Raw genomic sequence first — 21,989 nt, forward strand, 5'->3', positions numbered from 1 at the left:
AATGATTAAAAATAAATATTCAAATTTGGCCGCTTCTACTAAAAATTTGATTAAAACCAATTTAAAATACCCCTAGGCCAGTCCTGCCCGCTGAAATAACCAGGTCTTGAGGGCGCGGCGGAAGGAGGGGAGATCCGGAATCACCCGGATCTCTGGGGGCAGCTCGTTCCAGAGGGTGGGTGCTCCGACAGAGAAGGCTTTCCCCCTGGGGGTCGCCAGCCGACACTGTCTGGTTGATGGCACCCTGAGGAGGCCCTCTCTGTGGGAGCGTATCGGCCGGTGGGAGGTAGTCTGTGGCAGAAGGCGGTCTCGGAGGTAACCAGGTCCAATGCCATGGTGCGCTTTGAAGATGATAATCAACACCTTGAAGCGCACTCGGAAGGCCACAGGCAGCCAGTGCAGCTCGCGCAGCAGCGGCGTTACATGGGAGCGACGAGTCGCTCCCATCACCGCCCGCGCGACCGCATTCTGGACTAACTGGAGCCTCCGAGTGCTCCTCAAGGGAAGCCCCATGTAGAGAGCATTACAGTAGTCCAGGCGGGAGGTGACAAGAGCATGAGTGACTGTGCGCAAGGCATCCCGGTCCAGAAAAGGCCGCAACTGGTGCACCAGGCGTACCCGGTAAAACGCCCCCCTGGCCACAGCCGTCAACTGGTCACCCAGTGTCAGCCGTGGATCCAGGAGGACCCCCAAATTGCGAACCCTCTCCGAGGGGGCCAAAGTTTCGCCCCCTATAGTCAGCGATGGAGTCAGCTGACCATACCTGAGAGCCGGCAACCACAACCACTCAGTCTTGGAAGGGTTGAGCCTGAGTCTGTTTCTCCCCATCCAGACCCGTACGGCCTCCAGACACCGGGCCATCACGTCAAGGGCATCATTGGGGTGGCCATCCAACTCTGTTATTCTAATAAACTAATCACCGAGTCTTATGGCACCACCCCTACAGAATAGGGAAGCATTAACCAGCTTCAGTTGCATGGCCTACAGAAATTCAACTCACCTTCAGAAAAAGAAAGAAACAGCTCCCTAACTCCCCAAAACAGATCTATTTACAGCAGACATGCTTAGCAAGAATGCAAGGCCACTGGGCTGCAACACTGGACAGCAGGGATGAGAAGAACATATGGCAGAAAGGACATGGAATTGAGCAAGGCTGGGCAAAGTAGTTGCTTGAAGTCAACTGGTTCTGCATGAGAGCAGCTGAGAATCACTTCTGAAGCAGCTGCTTGGACTTTGTGAAAGGCACAGCTGCTTTTACAGCTGGAAAAGAGATGCCTTGTTTCTGTCCCCAAAGGAAGCAGCACCTTTAGTGATTTGCACAGCATTAAAATGGAAGCTCCTGGAAAGGGTCCGCCAACAGTAGCATGTTGCACTGTAACATTTTGCTGCAGAGAATCATCCCTACCAGAACCACCTTCTAAAGCAGTGGTTCTCAACCTTTTTAATGCCGCAACCCCAACCGGTCGTAAGTCGAGGACTACCAAACCGGTCGTAAGTCGAGGACTTTCCCTGCCCGGGAGCGCCGCGCATGTGTGGTTCCGCCCCCTGTGCCGGCCGAGGCGTAGCTGGCAAGCGGCAGAGACGGAGCAGGCCAACCACCAGCTGGCCCACACCAAGGGAGGTAAGGCACCCGCCGGAAAAGGGGAAAAAAATGGCGGACAAAAAAAATGGCGGACAGCCTTGCTTGGCGACCCCCGTGAAATGGTCGATCGACCCCAAATGGGGTCCCGACCCACAGGTTGAGAACCACTGTTCTAAAGTGTGAAACTGACTTGGCTTCCTCAGGGCTTAAATCCAACCCAGCCCCTGGAGTCGGCAAAAAGGTTCTGCCACTCGCCCTTTCATGTTTGTGCTCTGAAAATTTCACTTCATTTGGGCTTGTCACCAATCTTTTTGGGAAACACTGGATGCTGTGGCAGGACAAAAGAAATGGGAAAACCCAAATGGATGAGTTTTCTAATTGTATTTTGCAGGTTCCAAGCAGATGGCTATGTCAAGGCTGCTAATATCGGATGTTCTTCCTTGACAATATATGAAGAAGCAAACATGTTTTATTTAACCCGTGTATCACTTCTAGAGTTAAAATCAGACAATGTTAGAAGAGAGGGGGGAAAGTATGTACTCGGGGGATAATTAGCCATAACAATATTTCAGTACAGTATTTCCAAGGTCAGTCGTAACCAGACGAGTTACGGGAGGGGGAATTCAGTTTTTGGCTTCATTATGTACGTGCTGAAGCTATGTAGCAATAAAAGGATTCTTTAAGGTAAACAAGGCCTCAAAGTTCTTTGAAAAGCTTCTTCTTTCAGAACCATGACAGGCTACCTCAGTGCTATCTACAGAGGTCAACCAATTTTTTTTAAAATAGTTAGGTTTATAAAATAATCACTCCAGGGTCTATCCAAGCACTTTGGTAGAAAGTGAAGGGCTGCTGGGTGCCACTGACTCTCCCCATATCTAAATGACTGTGTAAATGTGTAAATGACTCCCCATATCTAAATGTGTATATCTAAATGTGTAAATGACTCCCCATATCTAAATGACTGTGTTCAAAGGAGGAAAGGTTTTAGAAAGCACTTGCCTGCAAAAGGGTGCCAGCAGAATATTCCTTGTCATCAAGGACAAGTTTTGAGCCATACCAGAAGGCCAGCGAATAACACAGGAAAATGATGCACCAAATGTAGCCTGTGAAGAATCCCATTATGATTCCCTTTCTGATCCCCCAGGTTTGAGCAAACACCAGATTTTTGTCATATCTGAGGAAAGAAAAAATTGGGAAGAGCACATTTAAAAAGATCATTTTGCAGCTTTCAGCGCTGAAAAATAAGAACTGGGATGCTTTATAGGAAAATTCCTTGTCATGTGGTGTCACAGCCCATTCTTTGCATTCCCAAGAAAGACTGGAAAAGACCCTTGCCTAAACTCTGATTATTTGCTGGCCTATCAGTGACTGGGTTCGCATATGAGGCTAAGCTATATTATGATCTGTTTAATTTTGGTTTAGCAGGTTGCATGAGCTCAGCCATTGTGGTTACTAACCTTTGGTTTACAACCTTATTTGTTGCATATATTAATCAAGAAACTATGGTTAAATACCTATTGCCTAGCACTATCAGCCATTCAAAGTAGGCCAGGTAGGAATCAGACACCATCAGGCCTACTTTCTATTAGGCCTACCACTCTGCTTTCTGTTGTTATATTCTATAACAGTAAAGTAAGTTTGAGAGAGATTCTCTCTCCTTCCCACTTATAACAATAGAAAGTCAAGACAGAAGAAACTTGAGTTTCTTCTATAACCCCTCCTGTATTTTTGGGCTAAGTAGATGTTTCTCTAATGGTGGTTGCATTATTCAAGGCTAACTCTGTGTTTTTACAAAAGCATAATGGATGAAGCCATCCACTTTGCAAAACAGTGAATTAAGGGAACCACGAGACTGATTTAGATTAAAGCTGCTTTCTAGGTCCCCATCACACATGTCCAGTTCTTGTTTTGAATTAATACTGAAAATGCCACAGGAAGCCATTTTGATCCCAGAGGCAAAGCACAAGATGGCTTTCTGATGACTCCAGGTGAGCTAAAAAAGATTTTGATACTGGCAACAAAAGAGGGATCACCATCATATCTGATGCTAGTCTAATTAAAGAGAAGGCTGTGTGACAGGCAGCACATGCTCACCTAGCTAATACATGGCCAACTCTACAATATTGCTGGTGTAATTAAAACAGCTAAATCTGAGGAAACTCTTAGGACATCCTTCCCATTTTATGCATCTGGCACAAGCTAGAGTAAAAATATTCCTGGACACAGCTTAAGTTTATTCTTCAAGAAGGAGCTTGTTTTCCATTGTCATGATATGTTAATATTCATCTTTAACACTTAAGCAATAATGGTCTGTTTTGATTCAGTCAGCTTATTTAGTGTTCAGAAGCAACCTTGGTATATAACCAACCTTTCAACTTCTTTTCTTTCTCCTCCAAAAGCAGCCACAGTTCGGATCGATGAGAGCACTTCATCAGCAATGGCTCCAGCTTTTGCATAAGCCTTTAACTCCAGACCCGTCAACTTTGCCACAGACTTCAATACAACAGAAACAAAAGTCAGAAGAACAAATGTGGCCCAAAGGCGCTATTTAAAGGTTGATGCTATATAGGCCAAAATTGAACTCAGTGTTTTTTTTTAGATTTTGCTACTATAAAATGTATGAACTTCCACTCCCATTCTGGAAGTTTTAAGTGGCCAAGTTAAAAAAAAAACAACTGCCGATCTAACTAAGTTACTTAGTTAATGAAATCAGACTCAGGAGCAGGTCAACACAATATTTTGTGCCTTTGGGGAACCTGTTTGTTAGGAAGGCTTTCTCAACCTTCTGGCTAGGCAGAGGACTTCTATGTAGGTACAGCTGAGATGAATTAAAGGCTTGCCTTTACAGCAGGGGTGTCAAACTCGCAATGTCATGTGACATGTCGTGACGTATCACAACTTTTTTTCCATTGCCGGCAATGGGGTGGGCGCAGTTTCAGAATGACGCATCCGGCCTGCGGGCCGGCAGTTTGACACCCCTGCTTTACAGTTATAAAATCCAAGGAGATGGCCATCTTGATTAAACAAGGAACACTGACTCAGCATTGACTTATGAAGCAGCAAAGAGTAGCAAGATGCTTTAAAGGTGACTCCATGCTCTGTAGTATAAGCTGTCATACATCAGAGCTCTCTCCTTCTGATAGCAATGGCGCTTAGATTTATATAGTACTTCACAGTGTTTTATAGCCCTCTCTAAGCGGTTTACAGAGCCAGCATATTGCTCCCCAACCATCATGGTCCTCATTTTACTGACCTCGGAAGGATGGAAGGCTGAGTCAACCTTGAACCCGGTGAGAATTGAACTGCAAAACTGCTGGCAGCCGGCAGTCAGCAGAATTAGCCTGCAGTACTGCATTCTAACCACTGTGCTACCATGGCTCTTCAATTGCATGAAACAAAAAAATGTTGGTGTGTATATGCATATGGAAGCCAGCGTGGGGTAGTGGTTCAGGAACTAGACTAGAAACCAGGAGACTGTGAGTTCTAGTCACATCCTAGGCACGAAGCCCACTAAATGATTTTGGGCCAGTTCCTCCATCTCAGCCCTAGGAAGAAAGCAATGGCAAACCAATGATTCCCACCTATCAGTTCTTATAAGGAACAACAGAAACTACTGCTGGGAAATTGTGCCAAATAAATGGCTGCTATTTTTTTTCAAAAAGAAAAGGCAACAGCAAATGGTTTGATGGAGGGTTACCAAGGCACTTCCCGAAATGGTCAATAACTTGAAATTCTTTCCCCAATTTCCCCCAATTGGAGGAATCTCTCCCCCCCTCCAATTTCCCCCAATTCCCTCTAAATAACCTCAGGAACTCCCCTTCAACAGACAGGACATACTTCCGTACCAGGCCAATTATGCCAGCTCCGATCCCAATTAGGGGACTGACTGCGATAATAACCAAGGTCAACTTCCAGCCTCTGACAAATCCTAGCAGGAATCCACAAACAAAGGTGGTGAAGCGCTGGATAAAGATTGCTACTTGATCAGCAATAGCATCATTTATTTTATTAATGTCACTGTGGAGAACAAGAAAAGTTGAAGCAGCAGATACATTTTGCCTTCATTACAATTCCCAACGCGCATGAAAAGATATCACTCCTTTCTACACTGGGGAAATGTGGATGAGAATGATTCATCGTGGTAATTATTCATCTGATCACTCTTTTATCTGGGGAGTTTATTTCCTGTATGTAAGATTAACCTTAAACTTGGTGCGGGCAGAGGGTCTTATATTTCCAAGTATTTTGCCCTGCTGGAGTATTCCCACCAAGATTCTATGAAATGTAAGCTTCTATTTTTCATCCTCCCCTCCACCCCCACCCCAGTAGCTGACAATTGGTTGGACCCTCTGCAGAGATTCTGCTTAACAAGGCCAAGATGGGGAAAATAAAATTTGCACAGATGCTTGTAAAGCATTAACAGCTTCTGAAGAATGCCTGTCCAGATGGACATCTGTGGAGATTCTCAATCATCCAGGTCATAGTTGTCTCAAAGGTGCCTTTTCAAAAGGCAACTGGACTGTTTTTTCTTGAGGAAGATGTTTCTCTTCTCATCCAAGAAGCTTCATTGGTTCTGGTGGGATGGTGGGGGTGATGGAAGGATTAGTTCTGATTGGATGTGGGGGGGAGTGTTGAAGGATCATATTTCTTTGCAGTCATCTGGCCAGATGGACTTTCCTCAGATATTTTTATCCATCCAGAATAGGAGTCCCCAACACCCAGGCAATGGCCCACTACTGGACTGTGAGCTGTTCGGAACCAGGCCGTGGAAGCTGAACCACTCACATAGAACTATCCCCTCTTTTCCCTCCCCCCCGCCAGTAGGCAAAGCCGGAAAGATTGGGGAACTCTGATCTAGAAAAATGTCTAAGTGCCATCTTTCTCTTATTAGCTCCATGTGATTCAACCACTCTCTGCTCAGTCTAGGGTTGCCGCTATCATTATTCCTATATTGACATCTCAACACTCCCACAAAATATTGGGTCTCACAAGGCAAGAAACAGGGCCTATCAGGCAGGTGGTAATGGCAGGGCTGGCCCTGTCAACAGCAACTTCATAAAGCCATTTGCAGGCTTGCTATGGATAACAGTTGTGCCAGTCCAGTGGACACGTTGGCACAGCTGAGAATCAAGCTGGTAGAAATAACTTTTTAAACATTCGCTGACTTTCCAGAGTCTGTCAATTGATATGTAGTCCCATCAGTGGCTATCACGAGTTACTCACTCAGAAATTCGTGTATTGAGTTCCCCCACGGATGTACAATCAAACCAGCCTATGTCCATCCTCATGATTTTCCTGAAATAGGCTTTTCGGATCTGTTGGGTCTGGCGAGCAGCTGAGGTTACCCATAAGCAGATCTAACAAAAAGGGTTGGGTGGGATGGAGAAACACTATTAGAAGATAGACAACCTTTCCTTGATTACAAAAGCACAATGCCCAACTGATGGCGCAGTGAGTTAAATGGAAAACAATCTCAATATTCCTAGCATTGATTTTATGCCTTCTGCTACCATTATCTTGCAATATATATATATATATTACACATTGTGTTGAAGGACTTGTTTTGGCTTGCAAATGGATCCCCATGTTTTATAAATAAATGGATGTCTGTTCAGTCACCCCAGTCCCAAAGCTGATATTTGTTTCTGATCAAAAATTTGTCTCTGATCAAGAAGGCATACAGTTCTTATTTCCATAACGGTCTATCATTTTGTCCACAGAGATGTCCATGCATGTAAGAAGTGAGAAGAAAGGAAGGCTATGTATTAATGCACAGTACTTTGCATGACTCAACTTGAATTAATATTACTTATTTAACATTTATGTAAATCAACAGTGACATAGGAACTGCCTGTTTCAGGAGTTTATGGTAGAAAAATGGCTTATATCAGACATGTCAAACCCGTGACGTCACGTGACATTGCGCAACGTATCGGGCCGGTTTTGCCATTGCCAGCAATGGGGTGGGTGCGACTTCTGGATGATGCGTCCGGCCCGCGGGGTGGCAGTTTGACACCCCTGGCTTATATGATACAGAAAGTGTTACTGATTTCCAAATCAATTATGTTAATAGGGTCTTGAATTGTCATGAATCTCAGTTGTTAAATAGCTGACTTCTTTTCCCTTCTGGAGTGGGGAGGAAAATGAAGGACTAGAAGTAAATACTGACTTGGAGGTATCCAAGCACTAGAACAGCACAGCCCGTTCCTGCATAGGAACTTGCAAAATAGATCATTTGACTTTCAATATCCAGCAACCTATGAAGAAAAGAAGAAAAATTAATCAGGACCGAAACATCTCAAGAGCCAAGTCTCATGAAAAGCCCATTTTATTTTGGGTTAATTAAATATAAGTGAAGGATATAATTTTGGAATCCTAAGGTTTGTCATTTCAGAGAATCAATTTAAATGTGTGGGCTAAATTGGCGGAGCGAATAGCACAGCAACTGGAATTGTCTTACAATCAACTACAGTAGCTGCATTGATTGCTAAAGATCGGTCATGAATCCACAGAGGGCAGAATAATTCATAGCACAAGTGTAGACTGAAAACATAATATGACATCTGTAGACAGGCAGTGTGACAAAATGGCTCCAGCAACTGTATCTATTTCTGTAACTCCACACCGGCATTAAAAGATGACTTATTCAAAAAGAGTAAAGCAGGTAAAATAATCAATTTTTTAAACCAAAAAAGTGCTCTAATTTCAAACAGCAACACTGACAAGGATGCTTTTTAATGCCAAATATCCAATAACATGCATTACCTATATGCATTACCATATGCCACTGATTGCATTGTAAAAGCAGACACTTTCCTAAGGCTACAGAAAATTTATATGCTCTTGAATTTCTGATCTTCATGGGATGATGACAGTTAAGAGTCACACTGTTTTAAGCAGTTACAGTTTTAGGAATTAAAACTGTTCTGATTTCCCCAACAAATTAAAGGCCAGCATTTGCATATATTCAATAAGGCTGATTTTACAGTGCTCTTTCCTATGGGCATCAAGGAGAGATGTTTCGGAGTAAGTACGGTGATATGAGAACTTGAAGATCAATATGCAGTTAATTAATACACCCAGTTCAAATTCATTTTAAATTTGTTGCAATTAGATTCACATTAAAAATGTGTGATTTGAAAGGGTATGGCTCTGTTCCAAACTGTGATCAACCTGCTTCAAGAGTCCATTCAAAAAATAGTCAATTGACTATATAATTAAGGAAACATCATACCACCTACAGCTATTTCAATTTTTGTCAGGATAAGATGAACATGTGAGTCATGAAGAAAATATAGTTCTGCATTTCTTTTGTCGCCTATCCCGACCTTACCTATTATTACACTTTGCTAACAAAGCAAGTTCACAATTTTAGTCTTACAGAAATCAAAGCATCTTCAAGAATCCACTCTATGTATATTAACCAACAGTCTACCATGTTCCAAACAGCAATAACTCCACCCCTATGTAAGATACGATTCCAAAGCAGAAAACAACTGATTCTCTTCTTTTTCCAACATCCCTTGCTGATACTTTCTCCACCTTTTCTTTAGGGTCCAGGGACAAAAACCTGCCATCTATTCAAACAGTGGGATATTTAAGTATAATGGAGGAAGAAAAGAGATCTCTTCTTTAAAATCCACTTTCTTTCCAGCTCTTCTTTCAGACAACGCTGGCTTTGGTATTTTCTCAGCACTAACTACTGCAATAGGTTGATGATTTGCATATAAATGAAGTAGGGCTTAATATTGGCTTCTCAAAGTTCCAGGTTTATTAAAGCCTCTGTTGCTTCACTAAATATTTGAGACTGGACAAATGTTTCCCATTCAATACACTATCCTCAGAGGTAGTATAGCTAGTTGTTGTTTAGTGACCAAAATTGGGACTGGCAACTTAGTCATTAAGCAAAACAGTCACTAAGTGAAACCGCAACTGTGTTTTTGATCTTAATCAGCTTTTGTTTGCTTTATGGATCTGTGAAGGTCATAAATGTGAGGAGTTGTTGTAAAGATACTTTTTCATCCCCATTCTAACTGAAAATGCCACTAAATCAGTGGTTCTCAACCTTTTTAATGCCGCGACCCCAACCGGTCGTAAGTCGAGGACTAAACCGGTCGTATGTCGAGGACTAAACCGGTCGTATGTCGAGGACTAAACTGGTCGTAAGTCGAGGACTACCCAACTGGTCGTAAGTCAAGGACTTTCCCTGCCCGGGAGTGTCGCGCATGCTTGGTTCCGCCCCCTGCGCCAGCTGAGGCGTAGCTGGCAAGCGGCAGAGACGGAGCAGGCTGACCACCAGCTGGCCCAGCCCAAGGGAGGTAAGGCACCCGCTGGAAAAGGGGGAAAAAATGGCAGACAAAAAAATGGCGGACAGCCTTGCTTGGCGACCCCCATGAAATGGTCGATCGACCCCAAATAGGGTCCCGACCCACAGGTTGAGAACCACTGCACTAAATGAAGATTGCTTATAAAGTAAACCGATGAAGTCCACCTTAATCATACTGACAACCTTTATTCATACTGACATTTTTCCCCAGAAAGACTAAGACACGACCCTTTCCCTCTGAACAAAATTGGCTGAAAATGATATACACACAGCTTCTTGTTCCCAAATAGAGTTAAACAAATGTCAACTTTTTCCCAGTCAGGACTTCCTGCGGAAACTCCAAGAATATTTAATTATGTCTGGAAAAGGATTTCAGGCCAACTTTTTATGCAGAAACAAATAAATTACTCATACATTTCAAAAATTGTATTTCATTTATAACTCAAGAAAACAAACAACTATCCCATCACAAGCATAAAACTACTTCTGGAAAAGTACACAATGAACTTAATAAGCAAAAAAGCAAGTACTATATACTAATTCCTCAACAAAAGCTCTTAAAGAAACCACTCAATTATCCAGCGATCCCACCCTGAGTACATTCCTAACCATTGTTTCAAGCTACGGGGAGTTAAGCAACTGTCTTACTGTTTGTAAAAGAGACAAAACCATAAAATAAAAAGAAGAGGAAAAGATACATATGTTTTCCCAAAGCTCCATCTTGGTTTTTGGCCTCTCCTTCTTTCTGGCAGCAGGGACCCAAGCATCTTCCCAGCAACCCCTCCTGGAGATGCAACAAGCCACTCATTTGCATGCATGGGAAAGATATGGGTCCCTCAAGCCCCCTCTTGATAGAGCCCGCCTTGCAGAAATCACCCATCACACATTTCAATTTGAAGACAGGAAATTTGAAGGAGGAGGAGGAGGAGGAGGAGGAGGAAGAGGAGGAGGAGGCATATTTTCAGTCTTGAGGTTTGACGGCAAAAGGATTTCATTCCAGATGGTTCAAGATTTTAGTTCCAGAAAATCATGTGTAATCTAACAAGAAAGCATCCTAATGGCTGCTTCAGTTTTTGGCAGCATGTTAGCCGTATTCCCAGAGGGACAATCAATTTTGACCTGCTGTAATGTTAAACCATGAGTTCACGTTCTCAAGGAGAAAAATGAATTTGAAGGGTCTAGTCTTAATAGTACTGATTATCCCTCAGAAAAAATAAAGCTGTTCTTACTTGCAAAAGAAATAAAACTAACTTGCATCGAGTACAATCTTATTTATTCTCCCCACATAATAAACCATACCTACAAGATTTAGCCCACCAGATAATAACAAAAACAAATCTGACTATATGTATTCTAACTCTTATTATTATCCTATTGTTCACCACCAGATCATTTAACAATGTATGATAAAGTGGAAAAAGATAATTCAACTTGTATCAACTTATACCAGCTTCCTCTGACATCCTTTTAGGCTACAGTGAGTGCAGCATTTCTCTCCCACCTCTGGAACAGATTGCTCATTTGTATATGAAAGAGAGACTCATCAAGATTTTCCTCCATATTTGTCCACAGGCTCTTAGGGGGAAATTCAAAGTAACTGAAATTGCTTTTGGGGGGGGCAGAATAGGCTGAAAATAGCAGGCATTAAAGCCTCTTTAATGGGCATCAACCCTGGCAAATTTCAGCCGGATGCATTCAATGGTTTTAACACTATCGTTTTTTGAAATACTGTACCTTCTTGATTTCACAAGAAAAGAGAAACAAACAACTTCCCCATTGCCTAGCTATAGCAAAGCTGGTTGAAACCACACACACCCCCAAAAGAGAGACAACTCCAATTTTAAAATATAGGTTTTCCAAAACTTTGGGCTTTTGACTGTAAATAAAATTAAGCTGAAAGTTTTCCAAAACTGTCTTGTTCTGCTGGGATACTAGGTTTGATCTGACCCCTGCTGCACAATCTTCCGTCATCCGCTTCTGGGGCACCAAGAAGGTTGGTGTAGCGTGTTGGCAAGTCTGCCGCCCTCCGCCCCCCCTCACAAGCTTTGATGGACTGCCAGACTGAGCAGCTTCTAAACAGAACAGCCATGTAAGCTGCTTGTTGGGCGCTGAAGATTTCCTGTGCCTCATCACTGAATCTTTGAGGGGTGTCAAGATGATCTGCATAACTGGCAATGTGCTACATGGCAAAGAAAGCAGAAATGGTGGCCCAGTGAGATACAATGCCAGAGGGCCTGTTTGGTCTAGTGGTGAAAGCACCAAGCTAGAAGCCAGGAGACTGTGAGTTCTAGTCCTGCCTTAGGCATGAAAGCTAACTGGGTGACCTTGAACCAGTCACTCGCTCTCAGCCCAACTCATCTTACATGGTTGTTGTGGGGAAAGTAGGAGGAGAAAAGAGTTTTAGTATATTCCCTGTCTTGAGTTATTTATAGAAAATAATAAGGGCAGGAAATGAATAAATTATAAGATTAAATGTGCAAGCCACAGAGAAAAAAACATTCTTCAAGTCTTGCCATACCCCATTTTAAAAGCAGGAAGTGTTGGAAGCCGCTGTTACTGGGCAGCCATATCCTCACCAGTAAGAGGGTTCAGTTCAACCTCTCCCCATCCTGCAGATCTTAAAAATGAAACATGACTCAAGAGGGCTCACAGCGCCATTGGCAAGCTGATTAAGCCAGCACTGCTTTGTTTGCATTCTGTGACAAAATGGCAAAAACCGGAAGAGCTTGGGATGCCCAAGATGGCCGCAGCAAATGTGCAATCAAAACCCCGCCCCTTTGTACCTGCATCAGTGCCCCGCGCATGTACCAAGGGACAGAACCTCAATCGCCTCTGGATTTGTTCTATTTCTGTGATTTAAAGGGATGCCCTTGGAGAGGGTTTTCTCCCTCTGTAACCAGAACTGGGTTGCTTGACACAAATGCCAACGTCCCAGAGATATGAGAATCTGCCAAAGTGGGGCCCATTTTGGTAGAGAGCTAATGTGGAGGAAAAATACTCCTGGATCAGAGTTCAAAGACCATGCCAATTTGGGACATAAAGGAAAAGGTATATTTGGTTCAGGGTTGAAAGATTGTTCCAATATGGAACAGGATTGTGACCTGTCTGGCAGGTGATAGCTAGCCCAGAAAGAAAAGACCCTTTAGTTGTTGGCAGAGAGGGGCGGCTGGCATGGAGGGACCAGAGCCAATGACACCAGGAAGGGCTGGCAGGAGAGCAGAGAAATTATAAGATGAGGGGCACTCAGCCTCCATTTCTGCTGTCAGATTTAATAAGACGTCTGCCCTATTATTTTTCAAAGGAATACAGCAAATTTTGGTGTAAGAATAAAATAAACATTAACTGCCTGACCTATGGTATTTTATTCAAAAGGGAACATTTGACATGCCTAGTACTTAGTCACAGTTTGCTGTTCCAAGAACTGTTTAAACAATTGTTGCTAATTGTCTATGGAGATTCTCAATTATCCAGGTCATGCTAGTCCCAAAGGTGCTTTTCCAAAAGGCCACTGGACCTTCTGGGGTTTTTCTTTGAAAACATTTCATTTCTCATCCAAGAAACTTCTTCAGTTCTTGGATGAGAAGCAAAACGTTGTCAAAGAAAAAAACCCAAGAAAGACCAGTGGCCTTTTGGTAAAGCATCTTTGGAGCAATTGTTTCTACTCTTCAACCTTCCTTCACCTAATTCTAAGGCCAGCATCTTCCAGAGTTTCCTTAAGAACAAACTAATCATTTATACAATTTTTTTTTAAAAAAAGTTCCTCTCTCTTTTGATAATCCTAGAGAGTCTTTCAAGTTACAGTGGCCATTACACTTCTGAAAGAGCTGAATGTTGCAAATTGTACAAATACAGGTGGTGACAGCTCATTTTTTTCCACCAAAGCCCCATCTTGGTTCTTTTCCATCCCCTTTTCTTGGGCAACAGGCAGCAGCTAAAAGAGGATGGTCATTTGCATAGAGAGGAACATAGAGATCATATTCTTCTGCCCAAACCGTATCTTGAAAGGCCAATGCAAATCAAATTAGATTTAACTCAAACTGAAGACGAAATATCTCAATGTCTGTATATAATACAAGAGTCGAGGGCTAACCAATTTTTTTTGAGTGGTTTGATATTTAACTAAAAGAAATTAGGGTAAGTTCCCCCCTTAATAGGTGCTCCTCTGTAGGTCACATGACCCGAAGGAACAGGGAGGGGCTTAGAACAGAGGAGCTGGCAACATTCCAAGCTACTGCTCCCAGGCTTCTCCCATAAGGAGCTGTGGTTAGAAAGCAGTATTGCAGGAAAACTCTGCTCACTGTCAGCAGCTCAATCCTGACCGGCTCAAGGTGGACTCGGCCTTCCATCCTTCCAAGGTCAGTAAAATGAGGACCCAGATTGTTGAGGGCAATATGCTGACATTGTAAACCACACAGCGTGTGCTGTAAAGCATTATAGAGTGGTATGTGAGTACTGTATAAGTGCTATTGCTATTGCTATAAGAATGCACTGGGGATTATTTTTTTCCCTCCACAACAGCCTGGCTAGATCTGGCTCCAATCTTCCTTTTACCGGCTTCTCCCCATGGCAAACTGAATCTGGCTCTGTTCTGGACAGCTATCTCAATGTCAGACAGACTCCTTACTTTTAATAATTTCTTTTCAACGTTCTCTTATGTTGGGATGAATAAAACTATCAATACGCCTACTGTTGTTTCAGGTTCTGGGTGCGTGGGATGAAAATTAGTCACAGTCCTTATTTCCAGAAGCAGGAAAACCAAAGAGCTTGTTCTTACATTAGCCATGTGTCCTTATTTCCACAAGGAATACAACTAATTTATGAGGCTTGACCTAATTAAGCCATGCCCTCTTACCAAACATAGCAAAACAAAACTGTAGAACCTTGTGTAACATTATCATTGATCTTCCTTTCACAATCAATTGATAAGGCTTGCCCTATTGCAACTCACACTCCCTCATTCCAAATAAGTTTAAGCAACTTATTATAATTTTAGTCACAGCATATTAATGCATCAAAGATTTAAAAGAGACAAGGCTAGTCCTTCAAAAAAAAAAAAGCTTAAATTTAAATGAACTCTGGAACAGTTATAGCAATTCCCCCCCCCCCCAAAAGTGCCATGCATATAGTGCTCAAAAAAACCCTGAACCATTAAACTCTGAAGAATAGAATAGCATAATAAACTTTATTGTCACTTTGAATGTACACTAATTGGCATACATTAAAATGAAATTTCATTGCATTCAGCTCTCAAAGGGTCACCTCCTCCGATATACACTACATAAATATGACAAAAATAAATAAATACAGAATTATGCATATACCCACATATATTATATGACATAGAGAGACAACAGACTAGTTCGGGTTATGTACTGTATACATGTGCATGATGAGAAAAACGTATCTTGTGAGTTTACCAGACAGATGGCATAGGGAACAAAGCTATTACAGAATCGGGTAGTCCTGCTACAAATACTTCTAAACCTCCTCCCAGAGGGGAGCAACAGAAACAGACTGTAAAGTGGGTGTGTGGGGTTTCTAACAATGCTTTGAGCTCTAAGCACATAGTGTTTATAAGCAGCATCCTGAATATCAGGGAGCGAGCTTCCTATGATCTTCTCGACTGTCCTTACCATTCTCTGTATGGACTTTCTGTCTGAGGCACTGCTGCCACCAAACTAGACAGTGATGAAATTTGTTTAAATGCTCTCAATTGTGCCTTTGTAAAAAGTGGCCAGGACAGAAGGAGAGAGATGTGCTCTTCTCATCTGATGCAGGAAATGCAGGCTCCTGTCTAGCTTGTCTAGCTGCTCTTTCAGGCTATAGTGACTCAAGCATCTTCTTTACCTATGTAAAGCCAGTGTGCCTGGCTGAGAAATTCTGGGAGTTGAAGTCCACAAGTCATAAAAGGGCCAAGTTTGAAGACCCCTACTCAAACATAATGGAAAGAATAGGTTCTTCTCTCCCAAATCCACTTTGATTCTTCCAGCTCTTCTTTAAGACAACTCTGGCTTTGTCATCTTCTAACAAATTCTACAACAGGTGCAATAGGCCAGTCACTTGCATTCAGAGGAGGAAGAGGTTAACAGTTTGCCCCAAACCTCAGAATCATTAGCTTATGTAAATACAAGGAGATTCAATTGGAGTCCCCAAATCCAAATACAGCAAGTTTCTATTTGTGTTTGTGATTCAAGGATAAACAAATCCCATAGAAGAGCATCAAAATGTCTTCAGCTGCTTCAGACAACATCAGAAAAAGAATGAAACAAACAAAGGGGTCTGATCAGAATAATCCTAGCTTTTCCCCCTTATTTTCACAACAGGAGCAGCAAATATTTGGGGATTAGCTTAATGGTAGATGTGGGCCTCTTTTTTCATACAGAAGCTGTTTTTTTTTTAAAAAAAAAATCCTTCAAGTCTGTCTTGCCCTCGAATCAAATCAAATCCCTGCAGTTTCCTTGACAAGATTTTGGAAGTGGTTTACCATTTCTAGGACTGAGAGAGAAGGACTGGGCTAAAGCCATCCATCCAGCTTCATGCCTAAGACAAGCTTAGAACTTACATTGGTTTTATGGTTTCTAGCCTAGTGCCTCTAACTACCAGAGCAAATTGATTCACTAAATGCAAGTAGTCCTTGACTTATAACCGCAATTGAGCCCAAGACAGTTGTTGAGTGAGTTTTGCCCCATTTTATGACCTTTCTTGCTACAATTGTTAAGTGGATTACTACTGTTAAGTTAGTAACATGGTTGTTTGTGGGGAAAAATTCATGTGCAGCAAACTGCCATGGTTTCCCTCCCACAAACCTCATAATTCTATAACCTTTTGATACCCTTTGTCCCAATGAAGCAGCCAGAAGGTCATCCCCTTTTGACTTAATGCCTCACCTACCTAAACAGATAATATGCTTAAGTTCCTTCCTGTCTTTGTTAAGCACTTTCTCCTTTTGATCCACCTGTATTTGTTCTTACCTGGCTTTGATCATGTAATGTGTTACCAAGAATTTTCTAATGAAGAAACTTGATGTCAGCATCTAATGTTTAAACTTATGAATGTCAGCATTTAATGGTAAAGCCTATGTATTTAAAAAGTATATAAAAACCAATAAATACACAGAGACTCTCAAGCTGCCTCAAGCTGTGACAAGCAGCTTTGCAGCAGCTTCAAATCTCTGCTCAAGATATGCCTGAGTCTTTTTCTTAGCGTCTTACAGTTGTTAAGTGAATCTTGCTTCCCCCATTGACTTTGTCATGTCGCAAAAGATAATCACATGACCCCAGGACACTGCAACCGTCATAAATACATGCCAGCTGCTTTGCATCCCTCATTTTGATCATGTGATGATGGGAACGCTGCAACAGTTATAAGTGTGATAAACAGTCATGTCACTTTTTTTCAGTGCTGTTGTAACTTCAAACGGGTCACTAAATGAATGGTTGTAAGTAGGGGACTATCTGTATTATATTTCAAGCCAATATAAAGTCTGACATTTATTTATTATTCCCAAAACAATAAAATAAAGCTGTCAACGCTGCTAACATTGGATGTTCTTGCTTTGACAACAGATGAAAATGCAGCCATTTTCTCTGTGCTGTTAGAATTAGTTAGTGCTGGGAGGGGGGATTGGGATGAGAGTTCAGTTAGTCATAATAATAATAACTCTTCCATGGGAATCCAAGGACAAACTGGGTCCGGAGCTGATAATGTTTTGGCGGGCAGGAGAGCTGGGGAGAAAGCCCGCACTTCACGCTAATTGGGGAATGTGCTTTATGACTATTTATTGGGGGTGGGAATTGTACTTTAATACTTTGTATCCAGGGGAGAGGAATTTAGTTTTTGGGTTCAACTATGTAGTGCCGATACTTTGTTTCCCGAATAAAAAATTATTTAAGGAAAACAATGCCTTGAAGTTCTTTTGAAGGGTTTCATCTGTCGGAACCCTGACAAAAGCATCAGGATCTAATCTTACCAAACACATATACTTCCCAAAAATCAAAACAAAAGCTACAAACAACTTTAGCATAAAGAATACCCTTATGCAAAAGAAATAAAACTGGAAAAAGCGTATTTAAGCTCATATATTATATAAAGCTATACATAAACATCTACTTATTTCTTGCATAATAAACTATTGCCATTGAACCTTTTTAATGCACATGGTTTCACCCATTGGGAAAAATACTACAAGTATTCCAGAGGTCAGCCTTGATACCTTCCTAGTCACTCTTTCAGGCTATAGAAAAATACTTGTAGCGTTTTTCCAATGTGTGAAACAACATGCAAGATGAGCCATGGTGGTGCAATGGTTAGAATGCAGTATTGCAGGCTAATTCTGCTGACTGCCAGCAGTTGGGCAGTTCGATCCTGAGGTGGGGTCAAGTAGGTAAAATGAGGACTCAGATTGTTGGGGACAATATGCTGACTCTGTAAACTGCTTAGAGAGGGCTGTAAAGCACTGAGAAGCTGTATATAAGTATAGGTGCTATTGCTATTGTTATAGAGCGCCAGGCATATTCCTTGCCATGTCTACAAGAGACACGATGAGAAAAAAATAAGAATTTCCTTTAAAAATTCCACCTTCATATTTTTCCAGTTCTTTTTTCAGGCAAGAGGAACCAAAGCATCTTCCCAGCAACCTCTTCCTCCTGTGTATGCAAATGAGCATTTGCACGTAGTGGAGGTTAACAAAACCTCGTTCTGATTAAATCTCTGAGAATGAGTCAAGATTTGACTGCAGTCAAAACTCTGAATGAAACTTTCCATAATTGCAATTCAGAGAGATTCCGATTCCAGTTCAAGTTACTTGAATTTGACAAAATACAGAGGTTCCTAGGCTAAAATAGGGAGGACTGAACTGCCTGAAGCTACTTCAATCTTACTTTTGGGGAAATTAGGATGGAAATATCACGCACATCTGCTTTTTCTCAGAGCAAAACTAAAGTCAACTCTAGGGACCAATTCTAATGTAATCCATGGGTCTTTATAGAAAGAAAAACAGAAAACAGACAGAAATCAAAAACTTTTTCTCCCCAAACCCCACCTTGACATTTTCTCAGCTATTATCTCAGACAACAAATCAACCAAATGATTTTCCATTCTGCAATACTTGTAGAGAGGGAACCAGTCTTCTCCTAACACCCCATCTTGACTACTATAGCTCCATGCAAATCAGCTTAATTCAGTTCACATGGAAGATCAGAGATTCAAAGAATGCTGTGTTTTCATTTAAATTTGCAATAAAAGATTCCAGGGCAAACCTGTTCAATTTTAGCTTGCTATTCTTTCAGTCATTTTCCAAAGACTGAAACTGCCCTACTCAAAATCTGATCTAAAAACAGGGGCATCCACAGGGAGTGGATGAAAAAAAAACCCAAGACATTGGGCATAATTGAAGCCCCGTCCTTTCTTTTGCATTTGTAACGAGCCCATTAAAAAGGGGCAAGATTTTGATTTCACAGTTGTGGACAAAATATGTACTAATCAGTCTTGAGCCCATATGCAGAGTGTCAACAGCTAATTAGACAGAACAAGCAGGACCACTCTGACATCTGATCAACACAAACGAAAGGAAAGTGAAGACCTGTGGTAGCCACAACACAGAAGAAACCTAGATTCTACTTGTCAATCCTTCCTCCACTTCTCCACATATGGAATTGAAATTGCAACATGCATAGCATATATAACAACCACAGCAGCATAGAAATCTGCAAAGCCACCCTTTGGTTTGCAAACTGCTTTGATGTGATGGTTCAATTACACCACTGAATCAAGGGACTCTTTTGAAGTTTTGTATTACGAAGTGCACCTCACATTTAGTCTGTTTTTTGGATCTTGACCCAAGTGTTCTGCGATGATCAGTTTCTACACTCTGGCTTTAGAATTTGAAGCCTAAAAGGATAGACTCAGAAGCTTAATGCACTAAATGTATTATTCTAAGTTCCCCTGCAAGATAATAGAAACTGAAGGGAGGGGGAAAAGGTGACAGAACAATGTAGATTTTTCTCTTTATTTCAGGATAATCACCAAATCTTGAAAAAAAAGTGATTGCACAATGCAACATTTTGAAATCTGTTAAAGTCGATAGTTCTTCTAAGTTTTAGCACCTGGGTAGATGGCGGTAGGTTATTAACACAAGCGCTTATCAACTCTTGAGTAAGCTGCAATATCTCCTATCTTTGGAGAAGTGGCAAGATCTGTTTGAAACCCAAATGAGGTGGAATGTGGTCAGACACTATCATTTTTAATACATTAACTTCTCTAATAACAGAGGCTGCAAATCCAGCACTCGGTTTAATGGAATAATTATCTGCCAAAATAGGCCAATCGTTTGCTGATTTAGATAACCCACTGGATTAACTCCCAAAGAACTGAATTGAAAATGTTTTGTGCTCACTCACCCACAACTTATTGATGCGTTACTGACATTCTGATGGTGAGAGTCGTTAATCCAAACTATTGTGTTATTCATGCACACTTTGTTTGGGTCTTCCAGCTCTTGTTTTTCAATGTCATATTGAATAAATGTGTCTGTCATGATCCCAAAAACAATCAGCATGGCTGGCTGGGCTGCTCCATGAAGAATGGCACAGATGCTTCCCAAAAGCATCATCAGTATCTCAGCCGAAGAAGCAAACTTGAACTGTAAGGAATAAGAAGTAGGGCTTGTTCATCAGTAGTTTTCACATCATTTGCTTTTATATTACTAGTCCATTATTTTTATTAATGGCATAGCATTGCATTCTTTCAGGTGTAACATGTCCCTCTTCCTAACTTCAGCTTGTAACAGAGGACCTTCTCAATTAAATCCCCCAGCACAGATAACTGTAAAGATAATCCTCATTTAGTTACCACAACTGGGTCCAGCAACATGGTCATTAAGCAAAGTGGTTGTTAAGTGAAATCACAACTATGCTTACAATCTTCAGATTTCTTTTGCTTTAGAGACCTGTGAAGATTGTAAATGTGAACATTGATTGCAAAGTTACTTTTTCATCACTATTGTAACTGTGAAGAGTTGCTAAAGGAGGCAGTTGTTAAATGAGGAGTACCAGTACAATATCTAGGGAAGAAAAAAGGCTTGACTTTGTGTAGTGAAATGACTGGGACTTCACACTTGATTCTGAAAGCCACTTTCCAGGCTGAACTTCTGTTCAGCCATTTTGCATCTGGCTTCAGTCTGTAAACATTGAGCTTTGAGTAAGTGAACAGCTGTTCCCTTCTCTTTCCCCACCCCCTTGATTTGATACCATAGTTCACAACTGATGATACAGGAATGCAGGTTAGATACACAGTCTTAACAGACTGTGCAGAATGTGCATACATGCATGCACGTATCTTTCTGTTCAATTGTATCTGATTGTCAGAGATTGCCTGGACAAATCCTTGGCAAGGGTTTTCAAAAGTATTTTGCTGTAGTCTCCTTCTTAGAGCTGACAGAAAGTGACTGGCCCACGGTCACCCAGATAGCTTTTTGTCTAAGGTGGAACCAGAACGCACGATCCCTCAATTTCTAGCCTGATGCCTCAACCTCCACTAAGATGGCTCTCATAAATATAATAACAGAGTGCTGATAAACAGAAATGCCTTTCTTGGAAAACTGAGCTTTTGTTTCTGTCTTGATTGGACCAGGTTCTGTGACAGATGAATTGGTGGGGCTAGATAGAAAAGTTTGAGAGCCTTGCTCTCAAGAAACACATTATATGTGAAAAATAATGAAAAGCAGGTATGCTATTACCAGCTGAAAGAATCCAATTCGAATGCCATCTTTTTTCTTGTGTGGTATCCTTCAAAGAAAGAAAAACATGGGGCATTATACATGTAGCTTTTCTCCTTCTAGTAGATCTTCCAGGACCTCCTTCAAACATCCCAAGATGGAAGACAGTATCTTCCTGCTAGCAGATTTGCCTCACAGATGACCCCCATTCAAATCAATCCAGCAGATAAAATATTTCTAGGAGTTGGAGAAGCTCCCTGCTTTTTTGCTTCATATCTTATAGCCCACAGAAGGTAGTTTTATATATATAAAAAAGTACAGCATCACAAATGTTATAAGGTTAGATAGGAGGTGCTGTTTTTCTGTTG

The 21,989-nt window shown here is 41.6% G+C and overlaps 1 protein-coding gene across 1 annotated transcript in view; it reads right to left on the minus strand.

Moving 5' to 3' along the window:
* The window catches only part of ABCB11 (ATP binding cassette subfamily B member 11), a 63,196-nt gene that overhangs the window by 36,340 nt on the left and 4,867 nt on the right, over nt 1–21,989 (minus strand). Inside the window, exons 3-9 of the mRNA XM_015821903.1 lie at nt 21,643–21,691; nt 20,306–20,547; nt 7,752–7,839; nt 6,806–6,939; nt 5,428–5,599; nt 3,951–4,075; nt 2,578–2,756 (exon numbers count right to left, since the gene is read on the minus strand). Of these exons, the coding sequence (XP_015677389.1) occupies nt 2,578–2,756; nt 3,951–4,075; nt 5,428–5,599; nt 6,806–6,939; nt 7,752–7,839; nt 20,306–20,547; nt 21,643–21,691 (989 nt within the window). The remainder of the gene's footprint in view (nt 1–2,577; nt 2,757–3,950; nt 4,076–5,427; nt 5,600–6,805; nt 6,940–7,751; nt 7,840–20,305; nt 20,548–21,642; nt 21,692–21,989) is intronic.

The sequence above is a fragment of the Protobothrops mucrosquamatus genome, unplaced genomic scaffold, assembly GCF_001527695.2.
Source record: "Protobothrops mucrosquamatus isolate PMUCROS unplaced genomic scaffold, P.Mucros_1.0 scaffold1421, whole genome shotgun sequence".
In the NCBI taxonomy this organism is placed as follows: Eukaryota; Metazoa; Chordata; class Lepidosauria; order Squamata; family Viperidae; genus Protobothrops; species Protobothrops mucrosquamatus.